Source organism: Pelophylax lessonae, assembly GCF_965119305.1.
Source record: "Pelophylax lessonae genome assembly, chromosome: 13".
Lineage (NCBI taxonomy): Eukaryota > Metazoa > Chordata > Amphibia > Anura > Ranidae > Pelophylax > Pelophylax lessonae.
This window is the reverse complement of record NC_138780.1, coordinates 23959568-23977949: the sequence shown is the minus strand read 5'-3', so window position 1 is coordinate 23977949 and position 18382 is coordinate 23959568. Positions and strand designations below refer to the sequence as shown.

The 18382-nt window shown below is 49.8% G+C and overlaps 1 protein-coding gene across 2 annotated transcripts in view; it reads right to left on the bottom strand.

Annotated features, from left to right (window-relative positions):
* ARNT (aryl hydrocarbon receptor nuclear translocator) overlaps positions 1-17090 on the bottom strand; it is a 117820-nt gene extending 100730 nt beyond the window's left edge. The window contains exon 1 of one of the 2 annotated variants that reach the window (XM_082275507.1): positions 16878-17090. In XM_082275507.1, the coding sequence (XP_082131633.1) occupies positions 16878-16899 (22 nt within the window). In that variant the 5' untranslated portion in view covers positions 16900-17090. The remainder of the gene's footprint in view (positions 1-16877) is intronic. The other variant, XM_082275508.1, reaches the window with a different exon arrangement.
* Positions 17091-18382: the final 1292 nt, after the last annotated feature.

The following is an 18382-nucleotide window of genomic DNA, read 5'->3' as shown; positions in this document are numbered from 1 at the left end:
GCGAACCGTTCTAATAGGAGCGACTCAAGTCGCTCCGACTTAGAAAGTAGTTCCTGTACTAGGGCTGAACAATATTCGATGTAACATCGAATATCGTGCTGCGGCCGTGGGCGATAGTCAGATCGCCGGATCATGCGATATTGGGGACTCACGGTGAAGGTAGAAGAATACAGTCCGACATCCGTCCCACGTTTAGTCCGGCGTCCTGCAGCTCTCCTGACTGAGTGGTGAGCAGTGCGCTGTGAGCAGCGGCACAGGGAACCAATCACGCGTGCCTGCACACCTGATTGGTTCGCTGTGCCGCTACTCCTGACGTGATTGGTTCGCTGTGCTGTGGGGCGGAAGTGTGTTGTGGGGGACTGGGAGTGTGTTTCCTGTGCGAAGGAGCTGCCTGGTGGAGAGGACTACAACTCCCAGCGTTACCCCTACTTCCCGCGTGTCCGTCTGCCCCCATCCAGAGAGATTCCCCCTCCCTCCGGGAGAACCGACTTCACAGCCCGATCATGAGGGACAAATAGAAGAGGCGGAGGGAGCGCACCTGGGCCGAGGCTGCCAAGAAGGTACCAAATACGGAGGGGAGGCGACTGTACCATGTACACCAGGAAGAGGGGGGTATAAATATCGCAATATATATCGTTGGGGAAAAAATATCGCAATGTGATTTTTTTCCCCCAATATCGTGCAGCCCTATCCTGTACTACTTCGGGGCGACATCGGAGCGACTTGCATTGACATTATATGTAGTCCGTGCAAGTCGCGCCGAAGTCGCGGTGCACAAGACTTCACGGGTCGCCCCCCCAAGTCATGCCGCGTTAGTGTGAACCGGCGCTTAGAGGGCCCTACTCGTTGGAGATTCAATCTAGAAGGATATAAATCTATGAATCTAGAAGAATATAAATTTAATTTGGGTACAATATTGCATGATCACGCAATTGCCAGTTAAAGTAGCGCAGTGCTGAACAACAAAAAAAGTCCCGGTCCTGAAGGGGGGGGGGGGTAAAACCTTCCAGTGTTTAAGAGGCTGGACTATGCCTTTAGTCCAAACTCTTTTCAAAGCATCTAAAATATAATTGAAAAGACTACGCTTTCTCTTTAACCGCTTGCCGACCGCCGCAAGTAGATTTACTGCGGCGGTCAGCCCCTGCCAGGCAGAGTGACGTTAATTAACGTCACTAGCCTGGGAGGGTCTGGGGAGCGGGCGCGCTCCCGCGCGTGTGACCAGCGGACCCGATGTCCGCCGGTCACTCGGCGATCGGCGGGGGAGAGGGAGAATGTCAGGCAGCTTGTGTAAACAAGCGACCTGTCATTCTCCTCGCTGTAAAGACACTGATCACATGGATCTACTATGTAGATCCGTTGATCAGTGTCCTTACAGCTCAAGCCACAGCCAATCACAGTAGAAAGCACACCCCTAGGGACACACACAGCCCCTCCCTCCCAAATAAAGTTAACCCCTTCACTACCAGTGTATTTTTACAGTAACAGTGCATATGTATAGCACTGATTACTGTAGAAATGTCACTGGTCCGATCTGTCCGCCGCAATGTCGCAGTACCGCAAAAAAAAAAAAAAAAAAAAAAAAAAAATCGCAGATCGCCGCCATTACGCGTTAAAAAAAAAAACAACAAAAATGACAAAAATCTTTCCCTTTGTTAGTAAACGCGATAACTTTTGCGCAAACCAATAAAAATACACTTTTTGCGATTTTTTTTACCAAACATAGGTAGGATAAAACAAATTGGCTGAAAATGTTAAAAAATTTTGATTTTTACATTTTTTTGGGGGGGAATTTCATATAAAAAAATGTGAAAAATATTGCTATTTTTGCAAAATTGTCGCTCTTTTTTTGTTTATAGCGCGTGATCAAAAAATCGCACAGGTGATCAAATACCACCAAAAGAAAACTCTGTTTGTGGGAAAAAAAGGACGTCAAATTCGTTTAGGTACAGCGTCGCACGACCGCGCAATTGTCCGTTAAAGTCACGCAGCGCCGAATCGCAAAATACCCCCTGGTCTTTTAGCAGGAAAATCCTCCGGGGCTTAAGTGGTTAAACTATCCAGATATCACGGACAATTCTGGGACAGAAAGCCGAGGTTGTACGAGGACGCCAGCAGAACATTCTCCCCAATACCAGACTTCCTTAACATGACGAGGACATCTTGCTTTCATTTCCCAGTTCCCTTGTAAAGTGGGGCTATCACAGTGCAGCACACTGTACTAAAACCAGCAGAACGGCCCCGGAGGGCTCCGTACACGCAGCTGTGTTCACGTATATTCCATGCTTCTTGTTCCTTTGTAGCCCCCTCTTAACATCTACCAGCTGACACAATAAATCTGCGTTCTTCATAAAAAATAAAAATACGTTCCAACATCTCGCCTGCCGAAGTTCTGCAAGAAAGGAATTTGCGGAGCTGAATTTATGGGAAAAAGTTTTATTGTAAAGACATGACGTGATTCTTTACTGGCAAACCGCTGTGTGCGTGCTCAGGGAAAACGTCCGCCGCCGCTTAGATAACAGTAATGTAAAGGTTACCCGAATCTCCAGGGAATGGACAAACAGCAAGGTCACTTTTCTGTATAGATGCCAACATTTTAAGCCAAGTGCTAAAAAAAAAAAAAAAAAAAAAAAAAAACTTGCGGCATTATCCAGATGGGCAAAAAAAATAAATAAATAAATCCTCTCCGTACCTCTACAGGGAGGGAGTGCAGAATTATTAGGTAAATTAGTATTTTTGAGGATTCACTTTATTATTGAACAACAACCATGTTCTCAATGAACCCAAAAAACTCATTAATATCAAAGCTGACTATTTTTGGAAGTAGTTTTTAGTTTGTTTTTAGTTTTAGCTATTTTAGGGGGATATCTGTGTGTGCAGGTGACTATTACTGTGCATAATTATTAGGCAACTTAACAAAAATCAAAGATACAGTATACCCATTTCAATTATTTATTTTTACCAGTGAAACCAATATAACATCTCAACATTCAGTGCCCGTTCACATACGAGCGACGCTACTTCGCACCGCGACCTCCGAGGTCGCGGTGCGAGCCGTGACCTCGGAGCGGCCGCCACAGACTTCATAACATTGAAGTCTATGGCGGTCGCCCCAAAGAAGCTCCGGACCCTTTTTCTAAGTCGGAGCGACTTGTGTCGCTCCTATTAGAACGGGTCCGCAGCTTCCCTATGGGAGGCGACCTACGGCGACCTGTGAGGCGACCAGGTCGCCTCACAGGTCGCCTCAGTGTGAACCGGGACTCACAAATATACATTTCTGACATTCAAAAACAAAACAAAAACAAATCAGTGACCAATATAGCCACCTTTCTTTGCAAGGACACTCAAAAGCCTGCCATCCATGGATTCTGTCAGTGTTTTGATCTGTTCACCATCAACATTACGTGCAGCAGCAACCACAGCCTCCCAGACACTGTTCAGAGAGGTGTACTGTTTTCCCTCCTTGTAAATCTCAGATTTGATGATGGACCACAGGTTCTCAATGGGGTTCAGATCAGGTGAACAAGGAGGCCATGTCATTAGCTTTTCTTCTTTTATACCCTTTCTTGCCAGCCACGCTGTGGAGTACTTGGACGCGTGTGATGGAGCATTGTCCTGCATGAAAATCATGTTTTTCTTGAAGGATGCAGACTTCTTCCTGTACCACTGCTTGAAGAAGGTGTCTTCCAGAAACTGGCAGTAGGACTGGGAGTTGAGCTTGACTCCATCCTCAACCCGAAAAGGCCCCACAAGCTCATCTTTGATGATACCAGCCCAAACCAGTACTCCACCTCGCTGGCGTCTGAGTCGGACTGGAGCTCTCTGCCCTTTACCAATCCAGCCACGGGCCCATCCATCTGGCCCATCAAGACTCGCTCTCATTTCATCAGTCCATAAAACCTTTGAAAAATCAGTCTTGACGTTTCAGCTTGTGTGTCTTGTTCAGTGGTGGTCGTCTTTCAGCCTTTCTTACCTTGGCCATGTCTCTGAGTATTGCACACCTTGTGCTTTTGGGCACTCCAGTGATGTTGCAGCTCTGAAATATGGCCAAACTGGTGGCAAGTGGCATCTTGGCAGCTGCACGCTTGACTTTTCTCAGTTCATGGGCTGTTATTTTGCGCCTTGGTTTTTCCACACGCTTCTTGCGACCCTGTTGACTATTTTGAATGAAATGCTTGATTGTTCGATGATCACGCTTCAGAAGCTTTGCAATTTTAAGAGTGCTGCATCCCTCTGCAAGATATCTCACTATTTTTGACTTTTCTGAGCCTGTCAAGTCCTTCTTTTGACCCATTTTGCCCAAGGAAAGGAAGTTGCCTAATAATTATGCACACCTGATATAGGGTGTTGATGTCATTAGACCACACCCCTTCTCATTACAGGAGATGCACATCACCTAATATGCTTAATTGGTAGTAGGCTTTCGAGCCTTTACAGCTTGGAGTAAGACAACATGCATAAAGAGGATGATGTGGTCAAAATACTAATTTGCCTAATAATTCTGCACTCCCTGTATGTAATGCCCCCCACACATACATGGAACAGAACTGGTAAAGAGGCCCAGCATCTTGTATATACAGTACAGGCACAGACACAATGTTATTTAACCCCCCTGGCGGTATTCAGTGTGGCTCGGTACCAAAAGAGGCAACCCCGAGCCACACTCGGGATTACCCCAGAATCACACTCACCTTCCCTGCAATCCCCCGCCGTCCTCCCTCTGTCCTCACACTCTCTCCCTTCGTGCATGGAAAATAGAGAACGACCATGGCAAACAAAAAGCGTTCTTTTTGCACAAAACCGCTTTTAGATGAACTGGAAAACAGCGACAGCGAAACAGAGTTACTTGAAGAATGGAGCGATAGCGATTCATGGGAAAATTCGTCATCAGGTACGGAAAGTGACGACAGCGACGATTCTGATGTCTCTGTCTGGCACATAGCTTGTGGAATTTGGGAAGAATATCAAATGTTTCTTCAAAATTTCCAACGGAGCAAAGTGCCAGAAAGAGACATCAGAATCGTTGTTGTCACTTTCCGTACCTGATGACGAATTTTCCCACCAATCGCTACCGCTCAGTTCTTCAAGTAACTCAGTTTCGCTGTTGCTGTTTTCCAGTTCATCTAAAAGTGCTTTTGCGCAAAAAGAACTCTTTTTGGACGCCATGGTCGTTCTCTATTTTCCAGGCACAAAGAACTGGAAAAGCACAGGCAGGGCACTGGAAAAGTCACCAGGTGAAATCCTATGGTGAAATGGCATTACAGTATACAGTGTAATCCGTTATGATCACAGCTTTGAATCATCTCATTTGGTGTATTTACATTTTTGAATTTGCCGCCGATTCCACCCCCCTGCGTCGCAACGCTCGCAGGGAAGGGAACCGGAAGACAGGTGCCGGCATCGGCAGAGCACACAGTGGGAGGACAGGGGGGGGGGGGTGTGGAGGGCGGGAGAGGACGGGTTTTTACATGGAGACCCGATCAGAGCTGAATGCGGCTTTGATAGGGTCTTCGGCGGCCGTGCAGGCTGGTTGCCCGGGTCTCCCAGTGGGAAAGGAGACCCGAGCGAGCTGCGGAAGGCGGCGGGAGGGGGGGGGGATGGGGGGGGACATCTGCTATGGACGCCGGTACCGGGGTGATACCTCTAGCTGCAGGAATCACTCTGGTACAACACTTTCCCAAAATATTGGCAATAATCGGTAACCTCTGGGGCCGATTCGGATATATCGGGGAAAGTGCATATCAGCCGGTACTGGGGCAGGATGCCTCTAGCTGCAGGCATCACTCTGGTACAAGCACTTTCCGAAATATTGGTAACCTCCAGGGCCAATTCCGATATATCGGGGAAAGTGCAGATCGGCCCTCGATATATCGGCTTTGCTGATAATCGGTCGATCCCTACTTTAGATATGATAGCAGCATAGCTTTATTTATACCAATAAATGTTTGTGGAACGAATGATCTGATTTCCCATTATTTCTTATGGGAATATTTGCTTTGATATACGAGTAGTTTGGATGACAAGCATGCTGCTGGAATGAATCCAAGATATTATTACTAGTTGCATTTTTTTTAAGTCACATGACCTATGAAAAAAAGCACCATAAATGCGGTAAAAACCACATTTTTTTTGTCACCTTTTTTTCTATTTTCGGTCGATCATTTTCGTATTCCGATATATCAGTGCATCCACACAGTGAAAAAGAATGCAGTTACCACATCTAAGGGCTGATAAGCTGAAATATACTACATTGCATACACGGCGCTGTTCACACCTGAGCGTTTTTCCAACTCAAAACGCTCATCTCTGAAAATCCAAAACGCCCAACAAGCAAAATCCCATTCATTTCAATGACTCCTGTTCACATCTGAGCCTTTTGTCCCCTGAAGCAAAACGCCTGAAGCTCAAAAAACTACATGAGCTTCTTTTTAGGCTGATTACAGGCGTTTGTTAGATGTCAATGCCTTCCTCCAAACACCTGCAAAAAACGCCTGGAGAAGCTCGATAAAAGCCCGGAAAAAAAGCCCAAATGCCTGAAAAAAGCCAGAAAAAAATCCCAAATGCATGAAAGCCCAAAACGCACGCCAGAAAAAAAACCAAACGCACGCCAGAAAAAAACCCAAACGCACACCAGAAAAAAACCCAAACGCACACCAGAAAAAAGCCCAAACGCACGCCTGAAAAAAGCCCAAACGTAAGCCTGAAACCCAGCCTTATACTTGAGCCTGATTTCGATCCAGCAATGTTCACAAGAGCAGCAGCTCTCTCTCTAACCTCATTGGACAGAAAGGAAGCAGCATGAGCCATTGGCTGTACAAGCATGATTAAAGGAAGCCACATGAAATTTGTTTTCTCTCATTCAAATAACCCCCCCCCCCCAAACATGCTAAACAGAGTTGGAGGAAGAACTGCCACTGTCAGGTATTGTACTCCGACAGCTGGGGCACCCAAGGCTGTCTAAAGCCCCGTACACAAGCGTCGAAATTTGGCCGGGAATTTTCGTCCGACCACCGATCTGCCGATTTTCGGATTGTTAGTATGATGCTTCCGACAACCGACTCCGACTTTTTGGCCGAAAAAATCCTGGTGTGCAGGCTATAAAATTTTTGTCCACCGTCAAAACACGTCCGATTTTCGTGCAGTCAGTACAGATTTCGACAGGGAAAAAATCTGATGAACAAGTCTGGGCATGCTCAGAGAAGAAAGAACACAAAGAAAGCAAACCAACACATGACATCACTTCTGAAGTAGAATATTGTCGGGGGAGAAAATTCGTGTGCAGTCTAGGCACATTCCAACCAACAAAACAACTCTGGACAAAAGACGGACGACCGGTCGGCGGAAATTCGTTGCGTGTGTACGAGGCTTAAATATGCCAACAACGGCTGCATTTGACTGGATGACGTCACTGTCCAGCCAATAATTCCCCACCTGGCTGCTATCCACAGCGCCACCTACAGCTTAAATTGGAAACGATTTAAAGCAGTTGTATCCCCCTCAAAAAAAAAAAAACACAAACCCTGCAAGACAATGGCATAATGTGCTAGTATGCATTGCATACTAGCACATTATGAAACAGGGAGCTGACATTTTCCCTTGGTGTCTCCGGCGCTGTGAGTGGCCAGAGCTCTGTTGACGTCACTCTTGCGTGTTCACTTTTCTGGCAAGGAGCCAGAAAGGAGCTCTGAAGGTCCAGCAAGATACGCCAGACTTTCAGAGTGCATGCGCCGCTGGTGTCAGCGACTGCATGTAGGTGAATATCTCCTAAACCGTGCAGGTTTAGGAGATATTAATTTTACCTACAGGTAAGTCTTATTATAGGCATACCTGTAGGTAAAAATTAAAAAGTGGAATATACTACCGCTTTTAGGGCTGGGCGATATGGCTGAAAACTGTATCACGATATCAGTGTTTCATATCGGTCGATATCGATAATTATTGATATTTTTTATTACCCATTTAAAATAAGGACCCTAGGGTGAGAATGCAGGGTGGCGGGCATGGTGCAGGAGAATGCAGGGTGACTGGCATGGTGCAGGAGAATGCAGGGTGACTGGCATGGTGCAGGAGAATGCAGGGTGACTGGCATGGTGCAGGAGAATGCAGGGTGGCTGGCATGGTGCAGGAGAATGCAGGGTGGCTGGCATGGTGCAGGAGAATGCAGGGTGACTGGCATGGTGCAGGAGAATGCAGGGTGACTGGCATGGTGCAGGAGAATGCAGGGTGGCTGGCATGGTGCAGGAGAATGCAGGGTGGCTGGCATGGTGCAGGAGAATGCAGGGTGGCTGGCATGGTGCAGGAGAATGCAGGGTGGCTGGCATGGTGCAGGAGAATGCAGGGTACTGGCATGGAGCAGGAGAATGCAGGGTGGCTGGCATGGTGCAGGAGAATGCAGGGTGACTGGCATGGTGCAGGAGAATGCAGGGTGACTGGCATGGTGCAGGAGAATGCAGGGTACTGGCATGGTGCAGGAGAATGCAGGGTGGCTGGCATGGTGCAGGAGAATGCAGGGTACTGGCATGGTACAAGAGGATCCGGGGTTGTGGGCATACTACAGGAGATGCAGTGCTGTGGGCATGGTACAGGTAGACCATGCCCGCAGCACTGCATCCCTTGTAGTGTGCCCGCAGCCCTGCATAACGGCAGGTAGTGAAGCTGTTTCACTTACCTGTTCCAGAGGCGCCTTCGTTTTAAAAATGGCGCCGCCCAGCGCCGATACGTCATTGCGCACCCGCCGCCACCGCTCGTGTGATTTCGGCTATTCCCAGCCTCTCCCGAGCGGCGGCGGCGCCATTTTTAAAAGTTTAAACCCGTCGGAGCGGACTTTTCGATTTATCGTTCAAGTTTTCTTATTGCTATCGAGCACGGGACTATCGCGATACCTATCGGTATCGTTTTATCGCCCAGCCCTAACCGCTTTCACATAAATTAGTGAAAATTTGGCCCATCGATGGGCAGCATACCGTGTCCCTAATCCTTCTAAGGCCCCTTTCACACGAACGATCCGATCAGATCCGCCTGTCAGTTTTTTTAAGCGGATCTAATCGGATCCATGCATCCCTATAGGGCAGCGGATGTCAGCGGCGACATGTCCGCTGACAGCCGCTGCTATCCCATCCGATCCGGTCTGTGAAATCCAGATGGATGAAAATCCCATTTTCTATCCGTCCAAGGGATCGGATCGGATGAGAGCGGATAGGCGGTCCGTTCTCATCCAATTCCCCCCATAGAGGACAGTGGGCTCTGACACCTCCCTCTCCGCACACAGAGCGGAGACAGAGCGGTCCCCTGCCTGCTCAGCAGGGATCGGCAGATCGATCCCCGCTGAGCAGCATGGAGTCCGCCAACGGAGGCGGACCGTGTAAAAGTAGCCTATAGATGGGCATTGTGCTTTCTTCCGTTAAAACTCAGCTCAGCAGGTTCCCATGTACTTGATTGGTGTAATGAAGGCTGCCTTTTCACCCGATTTGCAATTCTTTGGAAGAAACATTTCCTACTGAGATGAGTTTGCATAGCAGGCAAACAAGGAAAGCACGGGCGTCTAATAAGCAGGGCTGCATTCGAATGCAAAACTCAGCATTTGACAAGAACGCCCGTCCGGTGGCCTTTTTAAAACCTTTTACCTAGACGAACATTTAAATGAATCTTTAGAGATATTTGCAGTGCCTATAGGTAAGCCTTATTATAGGCTCACCAATAGGTACAAACATATAAGAGAAGTTTACAACCACTGTAATGGGTTTTAGTGAACACAAACACATTATTATACCCACTTTTTTGGATTATACATAAAAGATGATGTTAGGACGAGTAAATGGATACCTAACATTGTGTACGCTCGTGGAACGGCGCCAAGCGACGGTACCTGAAATCTTCGTAGCCTCTGCTAACCACTTAAGCCCTGGAAGATTTTACCCCCATTCCGACCAGGGGGTTTTTTTGCGCTTCGCCACTGCGTGACTTTAACGGACAATTGCGCGGTCGTGCGACGCTGTACCTAAACTAATTTGACGTCCTTTTTTTCCCCACAAACAGAGCTTTATTTTGGTGGTATTTGATTACCTGTGCGATTTTTACTTTTAGCGCTATAAACAAAAAAAGAGCGACCATTTTGCAAAAATAACCAAATTTTTCAAATTTTTTTTATATGAAATTCCCAAAAAAAAAAAAAAAAAATGTAAAAATCAAAATTTTTTAACATTTTAGGCCAATTTGTTTTCTGCTACCTATGTTTGGTTTAAAAAAAAAAAAAGCGTATTTTGATTGGTTTGCGCAAAAGTTATTGCGTTTACTAACTAAGGGAAAGATTTTTGTCATTTTTGGTGGTTTTTTTTTTTTTTTTTTTTAACGAGTAATGGCGGCGATCTGCGATTTTTTTTGCGGTACTGCGACATTGCGGCGGACAGATCGGACCCTTGACTGACATTTTTGACACTTTTGGGGTTACCAGTGACATTACTACAGTAATCAGTCCTATATATATGCACTGTTACTGCAAAATGACACTGGCAGGGAAGGGGTTAACTTTATTGGGGAAGGAGGGGTTAAGTGTGTCCCTAGGGGCGTGCTTTTTACTGTGATTGGCTGTGGCTTGAGGTGTAGGAACAGTGATCAACGGTCCTACATAGTAGAACCGTATGATCACTATTCCTAGACAGGGGAGAATCACAGGCGGCTTGTTTACATCAGCCGCCTGACTTTCTCCCTCTCCACCGACAAATCGCTGAGTGACTGGCGGAAATTGGGTCCCGTCACACGCACGGACTTCCTAGGGAACGAGCCGTGGCGGGCGCACGCTCGCCCGCTATTGGCTCACAAGGAAGTGACAGGCAAGTGACGTATATATACGTCACTTTGCCTGGCCGGGGCTGACCGCCGCAGTATATGTACTTGCGGCGGTCGGCAACCGGTTAAGGCCCGTACACACGATAATAAAATCTGTAGGGAAAATTCGTCCGACAACCGATCTTCGGATTGTTAGTATGGTGCTTTCAACAGCCGACTCCGACTTTTCGGCTGACAAAATCCTGATGTGCAGGCTATAAAATTTTTGTCGTCCGTAATACAATGTCCGATTTTCGTCTCATTAGTACAGATTTTGACGGAAAAAAATCTTACATAGTTACATAGTAGGTGAGGTTGAATAAAGACAATAGTCCATCCAGTTCAACCTGTGTAGGTGTGTGTGGCTGTAATCATCTCTCATACCCCTGAATGTTCTGATCCTTGAGATGTACGTCTAAAGGCCCGTACACACGAGTCGAAATTCGGCAGGGAATTTTCGTCCGACGACCGATTTGCCGATTTTCGGCTTGTTAGTATGATGCTTCCGACAGCCGACTCCGACTTTTCCGCCCAAAAAATTCTGGTGTTCAGGCTATAAAATTTTTGTCAAAACACGTCCGATTTTCGTGCAGTTAGTACAGATTTCGACAGGGAAAAATCTTATGAGCAAGTCTGGGCATGCTCAGAGAAGAAAGAACACAAAGAAAGCAATCCAACACATGACATCCCTTCTGAAGTAGAATTCTGTTGTGCGGGAAAATTTGTGTGCAGTCTAGAGCACATTCCAACCAACAAAAAACCACTCTGGACAAAAGACGGACGACCGGTCGGCGGAAATTCATTGCATGTGTACGGGACTTAAGAGTCTTTTGAAAGCCACCATACTTCCCGCAGAAACCACCTCTTGTGGTAGAGAATTCCACAATCTTGTAGCTCTAACAGTAAAGAACCCCCCACGTTGCCTGAGGTTAAGGCTCGGTTCACACTATTGCGATGCGGGAAGGCTGCGAATTCGCAGCCTGTTCCCGCATCGCACACGCACCCCCGGCAGTTCACACTGCCATATGCAATCCGCTGGGGGTGTCAATGTAATCTTAACGACACCCCCAGTTTGATCGCATATCGCAGTGCGATCGTGCAGTTCGCACAGGATCGGATCGCACAAGTGTGAACCGCTGTGCGATCCGATCCTGATGCGGCAGCAAAAATGCCTCCTGTGCGTCTTTGCTGCGGGTGCGGTGCGAATTTAGCCATACAAACTGCATGGCTAAACTCGCACCGCACAGCTGATCGCATGTCATGTCGGAGCAGTGCGCTCCGACATGACATGCGAACCCCACACACGCAGAAGTGTGAACCGGGTCTAAAACGCTTCTCCCCTAATCGCATTGTATGCCCTCCAGTCCTCATGCACTCTCTATGACTGAACAGCTTTTTTTCTATGTTGAGATCACCATTGAGATATTTATAAATTGCTATCATGTCCCCCCTCAGGCGTCTCTTCTCCAGGGAGAATAAATCAAGTGATTGCAGACGCTCTTCATAATTAAGGTCCTCCAATCCCCTAATCAGTTTAGTTGCCCTTCTCTGGACTCTCTCCAGCTCCAACACATCCGTCCTGAGGACTGGCGACCAGAACTGGACAGAATACTCCTATCTTGAGAGCAAGTCTGGGCATGCTCAGAGATGAAAGAACACATAGAAAGCAATCCAACACATGACATCACTTCTGAAGTAGAATTCTGTCGTACGGGAAAATTCGTATGAAAATAACCTCTTCACTTTCCACATCAGACTAGCATGCCACAAAAAACGGATGACAGATCGTTCGATAATCTGATCGTGTGTAGGGGGCTTTACACAGGGAGTCTGGTGCCAGGATATGTTCCTGCTCTGACCTTCGCGGTGATACCTCACTCGTGGTGCGAACATCGTTTACATATGCGTGTGGAACCTACATGGCATTTGCATGTGTGCACAGGGGGGTGGAGCGCTTTCAATTTTTTTTATTTATAATTTGGATAAACTTTTATTGCTATGGGGGGGGGGGGGGATATAAGGGATGTATAGCATGCCGTGTGATAGCAAGGGCTGTGACAGGTTCTCTTTATGGAGAGATTTGGGGTCTCTCCTCTGGCCTCCAAAGCATCTGATCAAACTGAGATGGGTTTGATCAGATGCTTTCAGAAACCGGTAATGGCTTGTTTACATGAGACCACCTATAAAAGGAGATCCAGTGGCTGTACAGCCGTTTGGATCACTTTTACCTGATAGGGAATCGCCTGCCATACAAAAAAAAACAACAACAGGATCACAGCCTCATCCATGATCCCAATAGAACCACCTAAACCTTAGGCCAGGTATAAACAGCCTAAGGACAGGAAGTGGTAAATCCATCGCCTACATCCTGGTAGTCAGAGGGTTGGCTGCCCGTGCCCAAGTTCATGCAAATCCTGGTGTGAGCCATGTAACTGCTTTCTATAGGGGAGATTTTTCTCAGCTCTTGCTCGCTGTACGAGCCTGAAATACCCCCAAAAGAAAAAACCTGTTGGGGCTCCTAAGCTTTTCTCACACAATCCAAAACAAATTGGAGGAAATGATGGTCAGACAAGAAGGATATACTAGGAGAAATGATAGACAATGGTGGGCATGTGATGGGTAGGTCACAACCAATGCCTCAACACTGCCAGTCTCCATCTCACACCTCAGATGAAGCCACAATTTCTAATCAGAGCCGAGGAAATCCCTAGGCTTGGATGTATTATATGAAACAACCAGGGGAAAACCTGGGGGGACTTCCTCCACTCTGCCAGGCAATGCTGGATGGCTGGAAGAAAGAAAATCTCCATCTGTCTGCAAGCAGAGTGGGAGCGCGGTAAGAGCGCTTGCTGGAAACGGGAGAGAGAGAGTTAAATCTGGTAAATCCCCCCCCCCCCCCCCACAGCCAGCTCTGAGTAGTGTGCAGGTGCAGCACATTAATGACACCAGCGTGTTTATTACCAATGCATCTCTAGAGGGGTTTTACGTGGCACTGTGCCCACCAACACATTCCTGACCCCTGAACTCTGCCCAACACATTCCTGACCCCCTGAACTCTGCACCACATTCCCCTGACCCCTGAACTCTGCCCAACACACTCTCCTGGCCCCTGAACTCTGCACCACATTGCACTGACCCCTGAACTCTGCCCAACATGCCCCTGAACTCTGCCCAACATGCTCCTGACCCCCCCTGAACTCTGCCCAACATGCCCCTGAACTCTGCCCAACACGCTCCTGACCCCCCCTGAACTCTGCCCAACACGCTCCTGACCCCCCTGAACTCTGCCCAACACGCTCCTGACCCCCCTGAACTCTGCACCACATTCCCCTGACCCCTGAACTCTGCCCAACACGCTCCTGACCCCTGAACTCTGCCCAACACGCTCCTGACCCCCCTGAACTCTGCCCAACACGCTCCTGACCCCCCTGAACTCTGCCCAACACGCTCCTGACCCCCCTGAACTCTGCCCAACACAGGCTCCTGGCCCCTGAACTCTGCACCACATTGCACTGACCCCTGAAGTCTGCCCAACACGCCCCTGAACTCTGCCCAACACGCCCCTGACCCCTGAACTCTGCCCAACACGCTCCTGACCCCTGAACTCTGCCAACACGCTCCTGACCCCTGAACTCTGCCCAACACGCTCCTGACCCCTGAACTCTGCCCAACACGCTCCTGACCCCTGAACTCTGCACCACATTGTACTGACCCCTGAACTCTGCCCAACACACTCCTGACCCCTGAACTCTGCACAACACACTCCTGACCCCCAAACACCGATTAACACTCTCCTGACCCCAAACACTGATAAACACGCTCCTGACCCCTGCACAACACACTCCTGACCCCTGCACAACACACTGATCAACACACTCCTGACCCCTGAACTCTCCACACCAATGACCCCTGAACTCTGCCCAACACTCCTGACCTCTGAACAACACACTCCTGACCCCTGAACTCTCCACCCCAATGACCCCAGGACATCACACTCCTGACCCCTGACCCCTGAACTCTGCCCAACACGCTCCTGACCCCTGAACTCTGCCCAACACGCTCCTGACCCCCCTGAACTCTGCCCAACACGCTCCTGACCCCCCTGAACTCTGCACCACATTCCCCTGACCCCCCTGAACTCTGCACCACATTCCCCTGACCCCTGAACTCTGCCCAACACGCTCCTGACCCCCCTGAACTCTGCCCAACACGCTCCTGACCCCCCTGAACTCTGCCCAACACGCTCCTGACCCCCCTGAACTCTGCCCAACACGCTCCTGACCCCCCTGAACTCTGCCCAACACGCTCCTGACCCCCCTGAACTCTGCCCAACACGCTCCTGACCCCCCTGAACTCTGCCCAACACGCTCCTGACCCCCCTGAACTCTGCCCAACACGCTCCTGACCCCCCTGAACTCTGCCCAACACACGCTCCTGACCCCCCTGAACTCTGCCCAACACACGCTCCTGACCCCCCTGAACTCTGCACCACATTGCACTGACCCCTGAACTCTGCCCAACACGCTCCTGACCCCTGAACTCTGCCCAACACGCTCCTGACCCCTGAACTGTGCACCACATTGTACTGACCCCTGAACTCTGCCCAACACACTCCTGACCCCCAAACACCGATTAACACTCTCCTGACCCCAAACACTGATAAACACGCTCCTGACCCCTGCACAACACACTCCTGACCCCTGCACAACACACTGATCAACACACTCCTGACCCCTGAACTCTCCACACCAATGACCCCTGAACTCTGCCCAACACTCCTGACCTCTGAACAACACACTCCTGACCCCTGAACTCTCCACCCCAATGACCCCAGGACATCACACTCCTGACCCCTGACCCCTGAACTCTGCCCAACACGCTCCTGACCCCTGAACTCTGCCCAACACGCTCCTGACCCCTGAACTCTGCCCAACACGCTCCTGACCCCTGAACTCTGCCCAACACGCTCCTGACCCCCCTGAACTCTGCCCAACACGCTCCTGACCCCCCTGAACTCTGCACCACATTCCCCTGACCCCTGAACTCTGCCCAACACGCTCCTGACCCCCCTGAACTCTGCCCAACACGCTCCTGACCCCCCTGAACTCTGCCCAACACGCTCCTGACCCCCCTGAACTCTGCCCAACACGCTCCTGACCCCCCTGAACTCTGCCCAACACGCTCCTGACCCCCCTGAACTCTGCCCAACACGCTCCTGACCCCCCTGAACTCTGCCCAACACGCTCCTGACCCCTGAACTCTGCACCACATTGTACTGACCCCTGAACTCTGCCCAACACACTCCTGACCCCCAAACACTGATAAACACGCTCCTGACCCCTGCACAACACACTGATCAACACACTCCTGACCCCTGAACTCTCCACCCCAATGACCCCAGGACATCATACTTCTGACCCCTGAACTCTCCACAACACACTCCTGACCCCTGAACTCTCCACACCAATGACCCCTGAACTCCGCACAACATACTCCTGACCTTTGAACTCTTACATTACATTCCCCTGACCCCTGAACTATCGGTGATATAGAGTCAGGCTCCTGTCCCGGGACCCTCCAGTACAATGTGGCAGCGTTGGGCGGCAGCTCAGGTATGATTGGACACAATAGAATATGGAGATCTGAGTGTCCAGCGTTGTCAACCTCCATATCCCTCCAGTGTGAATGAGAGCTGACAGGGGAGTCCCCGCCCCCATCCTCTCACTTCCTGTTGTGTCTCTGGGACAGGAAATGAGGGGAAATCTCCACAAATGGGACTTAAAGAGAAAATAAGAGTGACCTGATAGGTTTCTGTAACCCTTCCAATAGATAACAATTGAATAGACACTCCAATCCCCCCAGAGCTCAGCCCTGTCCCTCCTGTGGGGGATATGAATACACAGTAGACAGGTCCTCTCACACCTCAGGAGATCACATGACCGGTCTGTCCATCTACAGCACAGTGTGACCAGCCTGAGGGCAGCCGACCCCTGAGCCCAGACCAGGAGCCCTCACACACCCAATACAGACCCAGCACAGCCACCCCCGGCCCTCACCTTGGTGTGCAGCGGCGGCCATCCCGGCTCCTTTATCCTCCCGTCCCCCTCTCTCCCGCTCCGCCCTCCGGCTGCCCGGTAACAAGATGGCGGACACGATCCTTTTCTCCGCTTTTTTTTCCCCCAAAACCAAACGGGGAATATGGGTCGTACAGCGCAACCAAACTCGCCAAGGCTGAGGCGTGTCCCGTTCACATGACCGGCAGCGCTTCTGTCCAATCAGCGCTGGGAACGGGTAACAAGCATCGCCCAGGGAAGACAGGGTGCGGCTAGCAGGTTAGGCGAGTTCGTGACAAGGGGAGTGGTTGCGTAAGAAAGGAAGCGATTGGAGGGGAGGAAAAGAAGGATCCGTGATTCGCTGGCGGGGACGGAGGCTCGGATTGGATGGTAGGGGACAGCGGGCGGCGCTGTGTGTTGTGCCTGCCATCAATACAGGGAATTGAGAGTTTATTATGGAGTTCTTAGGGCGAGGCGTGCCCAGTGCAAGCTGATCTCTGGATGGATGTGTTATATATATATATATATATATTAGAGCTGCGCATCTTCACTTACCTCACGATTCGATGCGATTATTAGGGTCGCGATTCGATTCCGCGATGCATCACGATTACTATGGGGACCCTTTTCTAAAGAGGGATCTATGGGGACCCTGCTCTAAAGAGGGATCTATGGGGACCCTTTTCTAAAGGGGGATCTATGGGGACCCTTCTCTAAAGGGGGATCTATGGGGACCCTTTTCTAAAGAGGGATCTATGGGGACCCTGCTCTAAAGGGGGATCTATGGGGACCCTTTTCTAAAGAGGGATCTATGGGGACCCTGCTCTAAAGGGGGATCTATGGGGACCCTTCTCTAAAGAGGGATCTATGGGGACCCTTTTCTAAAGGGGGATCTATGGGGACCCTTCTCTAAAGGGGGATCTATGGGGACCCTGCTCTAAAGAGGGATCTATGGGGACCCTGCTCTAAAGGGGGATCTATGGGGACCCTTCTCTAAAGAGGGATCTATGGGAACCCTTTTCTAAAGGGGGATCTATGGGGACCCTTCTCTAAAGGGGGATCTATGGGGACCCTGCTCTAAAGAGGGATCTATGGGGACCCTGCTCTAAAGGGGGATCTATGGGGAGCCTGGGCCTGCCCTAAAGGGGATCCAGGGGAACTGAGCTCTAAAGGGGGATCTATGGGGACCCTGCTCTAAAGGGGGATCTACGGAACAGATCCCCTTTAGTGCAGGCAGGTCTCCCGTAGATCCCCCTTTAGTGCAGGCAAGGGCAGGTCTCCCGTAGATCCCCTTTTAGTGCAGACCAGGGCAGGTCCCCCATAGATCCCCATTTAGTGCAGGCCCCCCCCATTAGCGCAGGCAGGTCCCCCATAGATCCCATTCCCCTTTAGAGCAGGCCAGGGTCCCCTACCAATAGAGCCCCCTTGGAGCGGGCCAGGGTCCCCCTTCCACAGACCCCCCCCCCCTTAGAGCAGGCCTGGCCTGCTCTAAGGGGATCTATATGGGG